The sequence below is a fragment of the Eurytemora carolleeae genome, unplaced genomic scaffold (assembly GCF_000591075.1).
Source record: "Eurytemora carolleeae unplaced genomic scaffold, Eaff_2.0 scaffold27, whole genome shotgun sequence".
Classification (NCBI taxonomy): Eukaryota; Metazoa; Arthropoda; class Copepoda; order Calanoida; family Temoridae; genus Eurytemora; species Eurytemora carolleeae.
In genome coordinates this window covers 269,275-287,844 of record NW_019396259.1, presented here as the reverse complement: position 1 = coordinate 287,844, position 18,570 = coordinate 269,275, and the positions used below count along the sequence as shown (strand labels likewise).

General features: G+C 31.5%; 1 protein-coding gene across 1 annotated transcript in view; it reads right to left on the bottom strand.

The window, feature by feature from the left end:
- Positions 1–5,508, bottom strand: part of LOC111699559 (uncharacterized) — a 16,476-nt gene extending 10,968 nt beyond the window's left edge. Inside the window, exons 1-5 of the mRNA XM_023470259.1 lie at positions 5,489–5,508; positions 2,955–3,103; positions 2,038–2,103; positions 1,361–1,425; positions 157–234 (exon numbers count right to left, since the gene is read on the bottom strand). Of these exons, the coding sequence (XP_023326027.1) occupies positions 157–234; positions 1,361–1,425; positions 2,038–2,103; positions 2,955–3,080 (335 nt within the window). The 5' untranslated portion in view covers positions 3,081–3,103; positions 5,489–5,508. The remainder of the gene's footprint in view (positions 1–156; positions 235–1,360; positions 1,426–2,037; positions 2,104–2,954; positions 3,104–5,488) is intronic.
- Between the last annotated feature and the right edge of the window lie 13,062 nt (positions 5,509–18,570).

Below are 18,570 nucleotides of genomic sequence, written 5' to 3'. Positions count from 1 at the left end.
TGAAATTGGAGATTATGAGAGTGAATAATGAATACATCTAATATCATTCATAACAAAACAAATTTAAACTATACCATTAATATATGTAATATGTAATATATGTATGTATATTAAATGTGTGTGAATAAATCTTTAATAATAATAATAATATATTACTTGACAATCTGCTTGATATATTGAGCATCTGGATAATCTAAAGCGTCCTCACAATAATCAGCATTGTCTCCACATCCACTAGAACAGCATTAAATGCACTTTCAGAGACCGGATTTAATGAAAAGAGTGACTTAGTTTAACCTTTTAACTTAAACTATAGCACACAAGAAAAGGTGGTTCAACAATAATTTCTCAATTTTCATTAATTCTAATCCCAATTAAAGAAATTAAGTGGTTGCCAGAACTCGAATTCCTTTATCTTTCCAACCTTGAAATGTCAAACCTAGATTATTTGACCTAAGATAATTCAAAATTTGAAATATCTAAAATCTGACATTGGTTTGCAAAGATAATGGGATTAGAAAATCAAAGTGTGTGGCACTGTTTGATCTGTGTATGCAAAGGGGCTTTAAATTTGTATTCTCATTTTTAGCAATATATTATTTTCAATATTCTTTAGAAATACTATGCATACAAAATGTCGAATTTTAACTTGAGATATGTAAACGCCTTTAAACGTCAACAAACACGGTATAACGTCACCGTGCATTTATCTATTTTATTAGTCAGAAACAGAACAGTTTAAATTCCAGCAAAAATAATTTAATGTAAAAAATAAAAAAAATCAATCCATAAATACAAAGTTCTAAGTGTCGTAGTAAAAGATGCTATAAACGTAAAACAGTGTAACAAAAATTATAAAATTTATTAAGAACCGGAAATATAAATGTTTTGATTCAAAATATTATTAAGAAATATACAGCTCCCTAATCAGTAAAGAAATATACAGCTCCCTATTTAGTAAGGACATATACAGCTCCCTATTCAGTAAAGAAATATACAGCTCCCTATTCAGTAAAGAAATATACAGCTCCCTATTCAGTAAAGAAATATACAGCTCCCTATTNTCGTCTGCTATGTTCACATTTTGTTTGTTTATGTTTTGACTGCATACGGTTGTACTTAGTAAAACAAGAAAATTGCAGTATACAAACAGAGTAAACTTGTCCGTCTTCACTGTTCATCTTGTGAAAACATTATAGACACATCTTTACAGTCTTTTACCCTTTTCATAAATTAAACTCTAGCAGACATAATAATATTATGGCTTTTGAAATTAGGTATTACAATGCTAATTCATAACAAAGACGATATCCAATTCGTCACTGAATTCCCATGTTTTTTGGGACACCCAGTATATTACCTGGGAATAAATAAGTTTACAGCAGACTGGTCAAGTTTCACTACCGCAGGTACATGAATACTCAACTAGAAGTAGAAACAAACTACAAGAACTATTTATATACAACGTGTGTCCCATAAAACATATTAGTTCTATAACGAAAATAATGGATTCCTACTCTAAAAACAATAGGCCAAATACCATAAATAAAACCAGTTATCAGATCTTGGGAACCCAGCTTTGCCAGGAGTTTTCCCGATATAATTAACCTAGAATCTTTAAACCAAGCTAAGAACATTTTGTGGTTCTCCCGAGTATCCCAATCGAGGCAAATCGGTCAAGGGGTTTATGAGTTATGATCGGACATCAAAACAAACAAACAAAGATTACTGCTTCATATATAGATAATATTTTCTTGATAAACACCGAGCAGAGGCGAACAATAATACTTCAAGCCAATTGCAAATCAATTCTTAATGTTTTTTAGGAAATCATTAAGCCAGATAAGAGTATACTAATTAATAATTTCAAGAAATAATCTCAATTTTTTTACATTTTGGACATTAAAATTTTTCATTGCCCCGCCGCGACAAGAAAATTATTCTGAAACTAAAACCAACTTTTTATGTAATAATTAACAAAATCTTTTAAACATTTTACAAAGGAAAAATGTTGTATTTTTTATTTTTATTTTTCACCTGTTTTTTTACTCTCGGCAGTTGATCTGGGAACAAAAATTCTTTTGTCCAACTATGATCAACGTTCTAAATAAAATAAATAAAATCTTTTGATGACAAAACTGCAAAAAGACATTCAACTAAACACGCACCTCTGCCCCTCTAGTAAAAGTAAATTCAACCTATATGAAGCATAAAGTCTGACCGCGTCAATCTTGTTTGCACCGGCTAGTCATGTCCATAGAGCTAGGTACAGTACAAACTGGGACCGGAAAAATTGACCCGGCTCGTAAATTCGAATGTACTACGACTGCCCGTGTAAAGTGACTGTACGAGCGGTGAATCTCTATATTTATAGCATGGTAGATCAGATTCACAACGGTACCATATTTAAACCTCTCTCTGATTAACAATCAGGAAGATGTCATGTTTTTATTTGTCTTGAAAAGTGTTGAATTATTACAGTTAAATTGTTCCTCTCTTACTGTATTAATCCGCAGGTCACTTAAATAAAGAATAAAATTTGAAAATAATTTGTTTTAAGATGATAAAACAAGGATACTTCAGTTTTTTTCTCTATCATACAGAACAAGGTAAAAGGGAAAATGTTAAAAATAAAAAAAAAAATAATAAATTTATATTAGAAAATTTAGCCAAAAAACGTATAAACTTGCCTCTCTCTCACTCAAATAAATCGAGTCTTTGCCACGAATTTTAACTTTCTCATCCCTATATCTTTGCAACATGTTTGTATAACCTCTTGATATTTCAAACTGGATTATTTGATCTAAAAGAATTCGAGAAGATTGAAATATTTATGGTCTACAACATTTGGTTGCAAGGATAAAGAGATTAAAAATGAGAGCTTGTGGCAAAGACTCAATTCCTTTGTTCCATCTTTAAACCTCCTCTGCTCTGATTGGCTTAGGATAAGATACCTTGGGTTTAAATTCCTCACTTCTCCTATGCTGGTTGGAGAAGGTTGAGGATAGACAACCTGGAGTTAACAGGATCACGATCAAGGGAATAAATCCCAGACGAATACGATTTTTTGCACTTTTCATCACCTTTCATTTATTTTCTGAAACTAAAACATTATGATTTTAATTGAAATTTTAAAGCCTTAGGACAACTTTTAAAACTTTTAAAATAAAAATTATTTATTTTGCACGAATCTTTCAAACAATAAACCTGTCTACTGTCCTATTTAGCCATTCAAGTCGGTTAACGGAAAATGTTAACACGTCTGGAGAAATTTTAGGTTAACAAATTAAAGAATTTAAGATAACAGAGATTTCCTACAGTTTTTAAAGGTTTTTGCACTAATTGGTTTACAATTTACAGATTTATGATTTAAATTTCTTTAAAAAAATAAATGATTTTCAGTTTCTAGAAACTTTCACTTTCAATTCACTAATTTCATTTGAAGTCGAGGTTTATAATGTTTGGATTTAATAATATGGTTTATTTAACAGCTGAGATTTACATTTTGTATCTTAACACTTAAAGCTTAAGTTTGATATATCTACCCCCGTACAACCCAGAAAACTCTTGTTAAATTCAAAGAGGCAGTTTTCGATAGGAATTAAAAATGTAAAAAAAAATCTTCAAAAATGTAGATATATATATAGAAAAACAGATATAAAAAGAGACTATATAATACTGAACACTAGATATACAGAGACTGTATTCTACTGAACACTAGATATATAGAGACTGTATACTACTGAACACTAGATATACAGAGACTGTATTCTACTGAACACTAGATATACAGAGACTGTATACTACTGAACACTAGATATACAGAGACTGTATTCTACTGAACTCTATATATATTGAGACTGTATACCACTGAACACTAGATATATAGACACTGTATACTACTGAACTCTAGATATATAGAGACTGTATACTACTGAACACTAGATATATGGAGACTGTATACTACTGAACTCTAGATATACAGAGACTGTATTCTACTGAACACTAGATATACAGAGACTGTATTCTACTGAACACTAGATATACAGAGACTGTATACTATTGAACTCTAGATATATAGAGACTGTATACTACTGAACAATAGATATATAGAGACTGTATACCACTGAACACTAGATATACAGAGACTGTATTCTACTGAACTCTAGATATATAGAGACTGTATACTACTGAACACTAGATATATAGAGACTGTATACTTCTGAACACTGGACATTAGAGACTGTATAAAACTGAACGCACTAAATATATAGAGACTGTTTACTACTGAACACTAGATATATTAGACTGTATATCACTGAACACTCTAGATATATATAGAGACGTATTACTTCTGAACACTAGCTAGATATATAGAGACTGTATAGTGTATACTATTGAACAGTGTATAAATCTACCAACCGTGAATAATTATCTTTCTACCAAATATTAAATGATGATGATTCATATAAAATGGTCTGAACCAAGGANAACAAGGAAAAGGGAAGGTAGGGAGTATTCATAAAATAAGATGAATTTAATAGACACATATAACTGGTTTGGGGTTAAAGAGTACAACAACACAAAGAAAAAACTATAACAAACTGGTTTAAGTTTTAATATGTCTACTGTTTTAACTGAGTGTCTACTGTTTAAACTGTATGTCTACTGTTTAAACTGTATGTCTACTGTTTAAACTTTATGTCTACTGTTTAAACTGTATGTCTACAGTTTAAACTGTCTGTTTACTGTTTAAACTGTATGTCTACTGTTTAAACTGTATGTCTACAGTTTAAACTGTATGTCTACTGTTTAAACTGTATGTTTACTGTTTAAACTGTAAGGTTATATTCAAACTGGATGTCCACTGTTTAAATTGGATGTCTATTGTTTAAACTGTATGTCTAATGTATAAACTATATGTCTACTGTTTAAACTGTATGTCTAATGTATAAACTGTATGTCAACTGTTTAAACCGTATGTCTACTGTTTAAACTGTATGTCTAATGTATAAACTGTATGTCTACTGTTTAAACTGTATGTCTACAGTTTAAACTGTATGTCTACTGTTTAAACTGTATGTCTAATGTATAAACTGTATGTCTACTGTTTAAACTGCGTGTCTACTGTTTAAACTGTATGTCTACTGTTTAAACTGTATGTCTACAGTTTAAACTGTATGTCTAATGTATAAACTGTATGTCTAATGTATAAACTGTATGTCTACTGTTTAAACTGTATGTATAATGTATAAACTGTATGTAAACTGTTTAAACTGTATGTCTACTGTTTGAACTGTATGTATAATGTATAAACTGTATGTCTACTGTTTAAACTGTATGTCTACAGTTTAAACTGTATGTCTATTGTTTAAACTGTATGTCTACAGTTTCAACTGTATATCTACTGTTTAAACTGTATGTCGATGGTCTCTGTATGTCTATCAGAGCTAAATCTATAACTGTCTCAGATCTTTCAATCCTTTACCTGACTGTAAAAAAGTTCAGATATTATTGCTCCGGTTTCTTCTTAATGATCAACTTAATTCTGAATATTGATTTTTCCATTTCATTTGAATGACTTAGAGTGTTATAAATGAAATGAACAACATGTTTTGCTATTTTTACAATTTTTATGCTAGTTAAAAATGAGTGAACTATTCAGTTTTATTAAAGTACATTCAGGGATGTATAAAGGTGACTAAGCCCCCCCCCCCCTATGGAGTATTTCAGGGGTCGGGGGAAGAGTGTGGGAGTGACTGGTTTTTGTCACAATACTCCTCTAAAAATGCATTTGTCTTGTGATTCATGTTGAGAATGGACAAAATGAATATATTCTGATAATCTTTTCATTTACCAACATTGTTTCAAGTGTAGCTTGCACTGATTTATAATAATTTAAATTTATAATTACTTTTCTCATTCATATATTAATTATTCTTGAATGAATCCTGTAAACCCGAAAAATATTTAGATGTCGTCTTTGTTAAAGAGAGCTTTCTCGGGAAAAAGTATATATTTTATAGCAAAAGTACAAGAAAGCACAGCGGTTTCGGGATAATCTCAATATATAAATAGATTCTAACAGCCATATAGAAGAGATTTAGAAGCGCCGGCAGCACTCAAAAACCTTAATGTAGTCAGAGTATTGAAAAATCCTATTTTAAGAGATAGGTATTCAGGAAGGTATTAAGTCTCCCTGAAATGTTACCAAAGGTTTTGCACTCCCCAACTCTGGAAAAATTCCTGATCGTCTGATTTGTGTCTTATGTCTGATTGTCTGGTTTGTGTCCTATGTCTGATTGTCTGGTTTGTGTCCTATGTCTGATTGTCTGGTTTGTGTCCTATGTCTGATTGTCTGGTTTTATGTACTATGTCTGATTGTCTGGTTTGTGTCCTATGTCTGGTTTTCTGTACTATGTCTGATTGTCTGGTTTTTGTCCTATGTATGATTGTTTGGTTTGTGTCCTATGTTCAGGGGGTACGAGAGCATTTCTGTAGGGGGGGGGGCACATTTTGTGCGCATCAGCGCAGAAAAGATCTTTTTTTTGCCCCCCCCCCCCCTCTTAAAACATATACACACTTCCATATTACAAGTGTTAAAAAATTATTTATATAATTTTCTTAAGTGCAAACTCATCAGGACAATGGCCCGCTTAATTCTTAATACTGCGGTGTAAGCTTCAAGGGATGAAAAATATACATTGATACATATTGTATAATAAATTATGATATCAAATATATATTTACACTGAAGGCAGTATTGATTAAAGCTTTTTTAATGAAACTTTTTTAGTTAAGGCAAAAGTTAGATTTTAAAGTATTTTTTTATACGACATAATTATACTTAAATGGAATACATGCATGATTTAAAGTGACCCTCCATTTATAGAGTGGCATGTCCGATGTACCTTTGAAACTTTCATTTTTCCATCGTTTTTGAAGCAAGAAATGCGCGAGTCACTTTTGTAGATAAACCACAAATAAAAATAATCAGTTTTCAAAATGGGAAACATGGATATGTAAGGCAATACTTGATCAGACAAAGCTTTGAAGGGAATTGTTATGAATCAGAATATATATTATTTCTTTTCTTAATCTTTTAGTTTGGTTGAGTGCAATGCAATGCAATGTAGAATGTAGATTGCCTGAGGAAGGGAAATGAAAGCAGATTTAATATTAAAAGAGTCCCCCTCAGGGGGTGGCACGCGTGCGTACGCCCCTGCGTGATTGTCTGGTTTGTGTCCTATGTCTGATCTTGTCTGGTTTGTGTCCTATGTCTGAAAGAAGAAGATAACCTAATCTAAATGACAGGTTTTTGTTCTCTCCTAATCAGATAACTAGTCACCCACGGGTCCTCAAAATAGGGTGACTCAACCTATCTTTTTTTCTTCAAAAATCAACTACCAATATATTAGTTTGAAAAATACTGAAAGAAGAAAAAAATACAAATTTTAATATCTCGTATTTTTTACTCTCAATTCTTCGGACAAGATAGTTTTATATAGTATTTGATTATAAGAACTGCAAGTTCTTGTCTGCACAAACTCAAATTTTCTAATCCCTATATCTTTGCAACTTTATTTGTTCTATCAGAATTCTTAGTTTGAAATATCTAAAGTCCACGACATCGGGTTTTCAAGATGTAGTGTAACCAGTATGAGCTCAATAGCTCGGAATAAGGAGAGTTTCATTTATATAACCCCTTCAGTCCTAATAAGGACCCGGAGCTAAGCTCAGATTGCAAGTAGTCCGGCCTAGATGCATGGCAGTTTATTAGCTTTTTGTTTATAGCTATAGGTCGGACGGAATTGGGTCGGATAATAAGTCGACTGGTGTATAATGTATTGAGATTTGTGTCCGTTAAAAGATGGCTTCCTAGAGAAAATGCTTTTAATACATGTTTCGATGTGTGGAAAATTCAACGCGTGGAAAATCCAACGGGGATGTAACCAGTATGAGCTCTATAGCTCGGAGTAATGATAGGTCCATTGATGTAACCCCTTCAGTTCTAATACGGAACCAGAGCTAAGCTAAGATTGGATAGTTATATTGATGTGACCCCTTCAGACCTCATACGGGCCCGGAGCTTAGCTCAGATTGCAAGTAGTCCAGACTAGAAGAATGGCAGCTTATTAGCTATTTGTATATAGCTATAGGTTGGATGGAAATTAGGGTGGATGACAAGTCACCTGGTGTATAATGTATTGAGAAATGTGTACATTAAAAGATGCCATCCTAGAAACATGTTTTTAACGCATGTTTCAACGGGTGGAAAACCAAGCTACCATTCACCCCAGAGTACTTTTTAAATTCAAGCCTATAAGCTTGAGTTACGAAGGAGCAGAAAATAGGATTTCACCAGGCTAATGCCAAAATAGAGAGTTGTTACAAAGCATAGAAACGAGGAGGATTAACCCATCATAAGAAGAAAGAAGGCGGAATGTCTGCCAAAGAGCTCCGGCTTTATTTAACTACATTTTTTCCTTTACTCTGTAGACATATTCACGTGAGTTTCAACTTTCAGGCTTTACATTTTCTTTACTTTTCATCACTTTACAATGGTAACAGTAGGGAAAAAATAATCAGAATTTGCGGCAAGATCTCAAATTGAGCCGAAAGGATTACTTTGTACTAAATTTTTATTCCCGGTAACATTTACTTTTTTCACTTTCTGTTAAGCGAAATGTAATTTTTCCACAAATTTTTTATTCAAACCTCAAACAAAAATTTTTATTAAAAACATTTACACCAGAAGTGCATTTTTTGCCAGTTTTTTTGTCAATTTCCGTTCATTAAGCATTTTATTAAATTCTGTAGACCTTCATTTAAACTTCATTTAAAAGCGACAAATAAAACCTGACAGCTTTTAATATGGGTCTCATTCATAATTAATATAATTTTCGAAATAAATAAATAGTTGTGGAAAAAATTCTTCATATGTAAGGCACTGAAACCAAACAAAAATTGTCAAAAGAATTTTTTTTGCTCTTCCCTAATTCTTTACTGTACGAAAAGTTCAAATTAAAAAAAATATTTCTAAAACTGGTTTTTTTAAATTAGTAATGTTGTATTCGTGCCAGAAGTCAGGGTATGTATATTTCACAAAAAAGACACATTAAAACGGCACATTAGTTTTCAGTTTTACTGGAAACGTCATTAAGAATAATAATTAAGACGCCTTTTGAAAGGTAAAGAAGCCCGATGGTCTTGTACTTGGTGTCTAGAAGACTGAACTAGAAGACTGTCCTTATGATTAATAGATAGCAAAGATTTCTTGTCAAACTTCCAAAAAATCCAATTTGGTCAAATATTTGTGATCAAACTGACAATCATTATCAAGCATAGATCAATATACCTTCCGCATATTTGGCCTTTGTTTGTTTGTGTCCAATAAACATCAAAATACGAAACAGCCAAACTAATCAGAATAAACCCGGCAATAGAAACAAGAACATCAACGTAATTTTTCATCTTTATTTTTTCAGAAACAAGGCTCGGCGATGGTTCAAGAAGCTAAGATTATTTATAGGAAGAAAACGCGAAGTTAACAAAATTAACATTTTGGCTTATAAGATAACACATTGAACATATTTGTTTTCAATTTAACATTTTTACGTTAAAGTTAACAAATTAAAATATCTTGACTTTAAAGTTAACATCTTAACTTAAAGTTAACACTCTGAACATATTGACGTTAAAATTAACACATTCAATTAATCTTGACTTTAAAGTTAACATCCCTACTTAAAGTTAACACTATGAACATATTGACGTTAAAATTAACACATTCAATTAATCTTGACTTTAAAGTTAACATCTTTACCTAAAGTTAACACTATGAACATATTGACGTTAAAATTAACACATTCAATTAATCTTGACTTTAAAGTTAACATCTTTACCTAAAGTTAACACTATGGAACACATTTTTACCTTAAAGTTAACAAATTAAAATATCTTGACTTTAAAGTTAACATCTTAACTTAAAGTTAACACTATGAACACAATGTTGAAAGTTAACTTTAAAGTTAACATATTGAATTATCTTTATTTTCAAAGTTAACATAATGAATATATTGACGTTAAAGTAAACATTTGGCTTTAAAGTTAACACATTGAATTATCTTTATTTTCAAGGTTATCATAATGAATATATTGACGTTAAAGTTAACATTTTGGCTTTAAAGTTAACACACTGAATTATCTTTATTTTCAAAGTTAACAAAATGAATATATTGACGTTAAAGTTAACATTTTGACATTAAACTTTATACATTGAATCAAATTGACTTTAAAGTTACCATTCGGAATTTAATGTTGAAATATGTTAACTTTAAAGTTAACAAATTGAATTATCTTTATTTTCAAACTTAACATAATGAATGTATTGACGTTAAAGTTCACATTTTGACTTTAAAGTTTCCATTTTGATATTAAAGTTTATACATTGAATCAAATTGACTTTAAAGTTACCATTCTAGATTTAATGTTGAAATATGTTAACTTTAAAGTTAACATTAATTTGGCTGTAAAGTTCACAAATATCTTTATTTTCAAAGTTAACATAATGAATATATTGACGTTGAAGTTGACATTTTGGCTTTAAAGTTAACACATTGAAACATTTTGACTTCAAAGTTAACATTTTGACTTTAAAATTAACACATTTAATCATCTTGACTTACAAGATGGCATTTTGGCTTTAAAGATAATACATTAAAGTATCTTTATTTTCAAAGTTAACGCAATAAAAATATTGACGTTATAAAAATTTCGTAATCCGGAAATTGTTCAGTTCCTATTTTAAAAACCGGAAAATTTCCAGTTGTATTTCAGTCCGGGCTGAATCCCACTTTCCGGACAATTTTCCGGTTCATTCTTTCACCTTGAGCTTTTTTTCCGGGATTAAGGAAACCCTACTTACAAGGCTAAAAAAATGCTCAAACGAAACCTAAGTATTTAGTTAGTAGTGCAGCTCAGACAAAACAGGGCGAGATACATTAGGTTTCTATTTGAATTCAATCACGTGTTGGTCTATAGTTAAACATTATTAAACTTACAGAGTTATTTCTTATACATTATAACTCTTTTGGTTTAAAAAGAGAAAAGGTGAAAAACATATGTTTAATATGTCAAATTATGTCAAATTATGTCAAATTATGTTAAATTATGTCAAATTTTGTCAAATTATGTCAAATTATGTCAAATTATGTCAAATTATGTTAAATTATGTCAAATTTTGTCAAATTATGTCAAATTATGTCAAATTATGTCAAATTTTTCAAATTATGTCAAATTATGTCAAATTATGTCAAATTATTTTAAATTATGTCAAATTATGTCAAATTATGTCAAATTATGTCAAATCATGTCAAAATATGTCAAATCATGTCAAATTATAATCAAAAGTGACAGTTCTCTGAGAAAAGAACCGAACCATTGAATCTGCGTAAGTGAGTGTTATTCAAGACCTCGTTCTGTGGTTTGTTTTTAAATTTTGATTTGCTGAAACTGTATATTTATTTCATTTTTAGTTATCCCACCATTAAATAGCATTTATACAGGAATGTATTTGATTAGGGAAAATTTAACTTAAAAAATGAGGTATTTAATTAATCTAGATCATGCTTTGTGGACATTTTGAAACCAATTCACTAAGCGGTCTAAAACTTTACAACACACATTAACAGGTTTTGTTTGCTGTTAATGAATTCTTTTTTAAAGAAATAATTGAGTCTTTGCAACAAACGATGATTTTCTAATCCCAATATCGAAGACCTTTGATTTCAAAATTAATGACTATTCAAACGAATAAAATAAATTTATTCAATTTGAAAATGTACGAATATACAAGAAAATCGGTTAGGAGTGGAACAGTATGATTTTTGTTAGATCAAATAATAAAAAGTTTGAAAAATAAAAGGTTTACAACATCTGACTGCAAAGATTTAGGGATTGTAAAATTTGTGTTAATGGCAAAGACTAAATATTTTACCCTCCTCGCCTTGAGTATATAGAATCAATACTAATCCAATAAATGGTTTCTCTCTCTTTACACAACCGAGGTTAACTCATAAACAGAGCCTCTGGATTACGGAGATCTAAATAACCATTAGGTAGCCTTTATGATTTCAAACATCGTCTTCGATTTGCAAGATATTCACAGCAAAAACTAGTTTTATATGAAATTTTATAAAAGTAAATGCTTACCATTACACTTTTATAAATGGCTTTCAAATAAGCCCTGGCAAATTTATCTCTAGAAATATTCGAATGAGCTATTTTCAATCAAAGTCTGTTATCAGTGTAAAATATTTTCCGAAAGGCATTTTCCCAATGGCAACTTCCCAAGTGACAATATCCAAAGTTGCTACTTGGAAAAAATAAAATACCATTGGGAAATTACCGTTTTGGAAAACGATGTCAGATTTTTTTCAACAATGTTCAGTAACATTTTTCATCTCATTATTTTACAAAAAGCACTTTCTCCTTTCAACGAAATCATTAAAACTTAATACGGAGTTAATGTTAATCTTTTGAGATCAATAAATACAATGTAAATTCCTTCATATAATGCTGTTTTTTGGAAATAAATCGTTGAATCCTGCAAATCTAAAAACTTTTTAATGAATGTCCATTGTCCGTTGTCCCTTTTAAACCATGTTGGAATTGTCCGTTGTCCATGTTAAACCATGTTGGAAAGAAATGTCCATTGTCCGTTGTACATGATAACCATGTTGGACAGAAATGTCCATTGATCGTTGTACATGTTAAACCATGTTGGAAAGAAATGTCCATTGTCCATTGTCCATGTTAAACCATGTTCGAAAGAAATGTCCATTGTCCTTTGTCCATGTTAAACCATGTTGGAAAGAAATGTCCATTGTCCGTTGTACATGTTAAACCATGTTGGAAAGAAATCTCCATTGTCCGTTGTCCATGTTAAACCATGCTGGAAAGAAATGTTTATTGTCCGTTGTCCATGATAAACCATGTTGGAAAGAAATGTCCATTGTCCATGTTAAACCATGTTTGAAAGAAATCTCCATTGTCCATTGTCTATGTTTAACCATGTTGGAAAGAAATGTCCGTTGTCCATTTTAAACCATGTTGGAAAGAAATGTCCATTGTCCGTTGTCCATGTTAAACCATGTTGGAAAGAAATGTCTATTGTCCGTTGTCCATGTTAAACCATTTTGGAAAGAAATGTCTATTGTCCGTTGTCTATGTTAAACAATGTTGGAAAGAAATGTCCATTGTCCATTGTCCATGTTAAACCATGTTGGAAAGAAATGTCCATTGTCCGTTGTCTATGTTAAACCATGTTGGAAAGAAATGTCACTTAATCTCAAACGAGTTAGAGTTAGTGGAAATTTAGGTCCCTAAAAAATAAACATTCTGCAGGATTGAAAACCCACATTTCTGAGAATTCTTTTCATATAAAGATATGTTTAATAAACTATTTTTAAACCATAAAAAGTAAAGATCATTTCGTGCATTTATTTTAAATCTGAGCGTGGTTTAATAAACAGTATTCTTAGTGACAGCAACTGCCTTTAATTTTCATATAAAAGTCACTCTTCCAGCAGGGTGCATTTATCTATATATATATAGTAGTAATCTCAGTTTGTCTGTTTCTTAGTTTGTCCGTCATACCTCATGAACCCCTTGACAGTTTTGAGACAACTCTACAGAACCATATAGGAACTTTCATAGCTTGGTATAACAATGCTAAGTTTAGGAATTTAACTTTTCTACAGAAAATTTAGTTTCCAGGCAAAGCTGGGTCATTGATAAACAATATTTACAGTGGTAGACGATTATATCAATACAATGAAGACGACTTTCGATTTCAATTTTGATTTATATCAAAGCTGTCAAACAGCATGGATACACTCAAACATAAAGAGAAGCTGTCAATTAAAAAAGATTCTCTTTGGTTACTTGTAAACTTATAATTTAAAGAAAGCTTGTTAACAATCAAAACTTAAATACAAAAGTCGTCTTCATTGTATTGATATAAACTAAGTAGCATAAACAATATGTCAGCATATTTTATAGTATTTCAAACCATTACAACTTTTACAAATAAATAATAATCGTTTAATCTACAAATATTTAATTATATATATTTGAATTCTCTGTAAAAAGTGAAGCAGACAGTTTTGAGAACCAAGCCATTAACGAAATGATGTTGCGATTTAAAGATAATGATTAGCGCTCTTGTTCAGAGTGCAGGCCTATTTATCTTATATATAAACTTGGGCTCCTTCAACACACAAAGAAACAGAGATTAATGTTATTTATTTTCCTGCAGCAATGGCTAAAGTAATATAAGGACCGAACTTGAAAATAAACATTTTGCCAACAATGCTAGACAAATATTATTTATTCATTCATATACGCTTAGGTTGATTTCAAGTGAACTTCAATCTAACAGTAATCTAACAGTAATCTAACAGTAATCAAACAGTAATCTAACTGTAATCTAACAGTAATCTAACAGTAATCTATCAGTAATCTAACAGTAATNTTAATCCCGATTACTTAATCTGAGTATCCAATGGAAACACTTTTGATTTTCTTCTTAAACCGTTCTTTTTTGGATATATTAGTGAAAAATCTAAAACCGGTTTTTTAAATTAGAAATTCCCTCCCGTTTCCGTATATTTATATTAAATGGTGCGCAAAATTTCAAATTTCCAGGCTTCTTAAACGCGACTCTGATTGGTTGAATTTTATACACATTTTATGATACAAGTACAAGATTAAGTGAGTCTCGATATTAAGAAAAAGAGAATATCAAGCATTAATCTAGATATCCACCATTCTAAAGTTTTCAGCTCTGGTTGATAGCGGACGGGAACTTGTTATGGAGTAGGTGATACATATCTGGCCTGTGATTGGTTGAAAACGGCTCGTAAAGGCTCCTCCCATATTCATCTCAGTCCGGGTCAAGTCCAGCTCAAAAAACGCGTGATTGCAGGATTGAGGTTTATTATACTCGTTAAATAAACAAATTGTAAAGTTATGCTGTAGGTAGTAAAATACAAACTGGAAGTTAAATTTAAGTCTTGCCATTTTTTTGAGTGGTCTTAGCTTACAATTGAACAAAAGGACCTGTGTATGCATGATGATGTATGTATACAAAAGGGTGACATAAAAAGTCGATAATGCCAATATTAGAATTATCTATCTGTTTTGCGGTTTGCCATTGTGCCGAAATCCTAGATTTCTTTGTAAATTGTCTGTTTTCTTATTTTAAGTTGCTTTGTAATCTACAAAATGTCTGTTCGATAAATCTTTGAGAAAATGTATCGATGGTTTTGTTTGAATGTTAGGATTGCTGTATTCATCCTATATGAATTCAACAATTTTGTTTTCATTTTTTTACTTATTTCAAAAATGGCAAAAAAATGTGTTTCAGAAAAGGCTAAATTTATATAGCTAGATGAACAATCTTTCATCAGTTTTGCAGGAACTAACGATATTTCAATGTAATGTTCAATATATCAAAAAAACTATCGTTTATTCAAAAAAACAATCACGCTATAACCATAATTTACCATTGTCAAAACTAAACTTTTTACTTGAGTAAATTCTAAAAGATATTTATAAAAACGAGAACTGGTCATAAATAGTTCAAGGTTAGGGCAGCGCTAGCACAGTTAGCTTAACTTCACTTTGATATGGTCTTATTTTATTCAAGAAGCCTAATCATGCTGATTTTAGTATACATTTCATGCCATATGTATACTTGTACACATTTTAACTATGGCAATATTTTTATTTTTATTGCTGTGTCGAATATTCTAGAAGTGCATGTAACTGTCCAGTGCCCATTAGACTTATATTATATTGTACACACTAATAAATCGATGTTAGGTACTTTCCCAAAGGCCTTTTTCCAAGCGGCAACTTCCCAAGGGTATTTTCCCAAGTGGCAACTTCATGAATGTGCAGTTTCCCAAGCAGCAACTTCCCAAATGTACATTTTCCCAAATGACAATTTCCAAAGGGCAACTTCCCCGGCCCATGAAGGAAATCGGCAACTTCCCAAATGTACTTCCAAAGTAACAATTTCCTTAAATAATTTACTATATTTTCTTTAAAACAAGTAATTACCACAGCGCTCGGTCCCCTAGCTCACCCTAGCCACAGCGCTCGGCCCCCTATCCCAACCTAGCCGCAGCGCTCTGCCCCCTAGCCCATCATAGCCTGCAGCGCCTCAGACGCCTAATTCTTTAAAACAAGTAATAGCTTCATTTTTACCCGTTGATTGAAGAAAGGGTGTAGGCCGCCAACATGTTCTTTCCTTAACGAACTGAGAGACACTGAATGATTTTATTAAATTGCATATTATCTAAAAAAAGTTGAGAAATTCTTTTAAAAATGTAAAACTTAAATGTTCATTTAAAACTTCCTTCATGGGGGAAATGCCGTTTTTCCTTCATGGGGAAGTTGCCACTTGGGAAATTGTCAATTGGGAAGTTGCCCTTGGGAAAATGCCTTTTGGAAAGTACCTAACACCGGTAAATCGTCGTAATTATGGATTAAAGGGGCTGTAAACGTAATTATGGATTAAAGGGGCTGTAAACGTAATTTATGGTTACCCTCAGCTCAGACCTCAGCTTTGATGACAATGCCCGATTCACCACGGTATCATTGAAACCTTTATCTGATCAATAAAGAGGGATGGTTGAAACAAGTAGAAGTGAAAAAAAGGAATGAAAGCGATAAAGGTAAAATATTTATAGGAGGTAGGAAAAGAAAAAGGTGAGTGGAAACAAGCATTAGGAAAGTTGGATAAGAAGTATAAATAAAAATAAAAGTGGAATGTGAATGAAGGAAAGAATATGATTAAGTTATGAGTCAGGAAAGAAAGAAAGCCAAGGAAGGAAGATGGTATTGATAGTACAAGCTAGTGTCCTGGTTGACATCAATAGCTGACATAATCGTGCCCATTGGTTTGGTATCGATAGTTTACAAGCTAATGTCCCCGTTGACATCAATAGCTGACATAATCGATCATGACTATTGGTTTGTATTGATAGTACAAGCTAGTGTCCTGGTTGACATCAATAGCTGACATAATCGTGCCCATTGGTTTGGTATCGATAGTTTACAAGCTAATGTCCCCGTTGACATCAATAGCTGACATAATCGTGCCCATTGGTTTGGTATCGATAGTTCACGGGATTTTGTCTGGGTTTTGACATTAATACTTATATGAAACTTAGTTGTACCTGGATAGATATAAGTTTGAGAACCCCTTATGGAGAAGGGCATTTAGTACACTTTGTCCTTTAACCTAAAGATAAGAAACGATAACAGGAATAAATATTAAGACATCAGTTGTGCAACAATATGTACTTTGCTTCTAAACGCTGGTCTGGACATGTATAACATATCTGATCTATGGATAAGAAACTCAGAACATGCTTTTTGCTTGCTCTAGGGTGAGAGGGGGGGGGGAGAAGTTTAAGGGTAAGGTTAAACCAATTGATGATTGCAAAAAGTATGTAACCCTGAGATTTTATCATAACAATTTATGAGACTACAGATAGGAGAAGGAGAGGTATTTAGACTTTGTTAAACTGTTGAGGAATATACAATTGTTTTAATGGAACTCCCCCTCGCTGTAAATTGTGAATATAATGTATCATAAAGTTTTTTTACTTCGTTTACACATTTTGCCGATATTTCTGAACTTTGTTAATTTAGTCTTCAAGGCAAACCTTGGTCTTAACCCAACTCATGAAAATCTTAAAAACTCAAAGTTAAAATTTTTAAAATAATCATCTCTTACATAAATTTTACTAGTAGGTGTAATTCATTTGGCGGACTGTCTGTATTTGTACTGCACATGCTTGTTCTAGGCAACCGGCCTGGTACTTTATTGTAGTTTATTGTAATCTGTATTCTTACAAAGGTGACAATGCCTGATTCACAACAGTACCCCTGAAAGCTTCGTCAATGTTTATATTTGTTTTAAAAGATTATATTAATTTTGGTTTTTCTAAACATATAAGTACATGTTTTACTGCAGGAACACATACAGCAATTATCTGAATGAAACACTTTTAACTCCAGAAAAACAACCAGAACCTTCCACATAATTCATCAGATAAAAGTTTCGAGAGAAAATCGGGCAATGCAATCTTTGCATGGAGGGTCATTTGAAATTACGCTTACATTATCTTTCAGATAAAACGAACTCTAAAGTTAAGTTTTCTTGGGTCCGAAGAAAGTTTCCTTGAGTTCATATAATCTTGAGTAAAACACAGAGAGTAAATCATATAATCTTGAGTAAAACACAGAGAGTAAATCATATAATCTTGAGTAAAACAACAGAGAGTAAATCATATAATATTGAGTAAAACACATAGAGTAAATTATACAATATTGAGTAAAACAAAGCCATTATAATGGTTAATATCATAGGATGCTGTATGTATTAAGCCAAATGGTTCTAAACATGAAATCATGGGATCTAGAGTAAAATCATAGATTCTAGAGTAAAACCATAAAATCATTTATCTAATTTAGAGTAAAATAAATTTATTT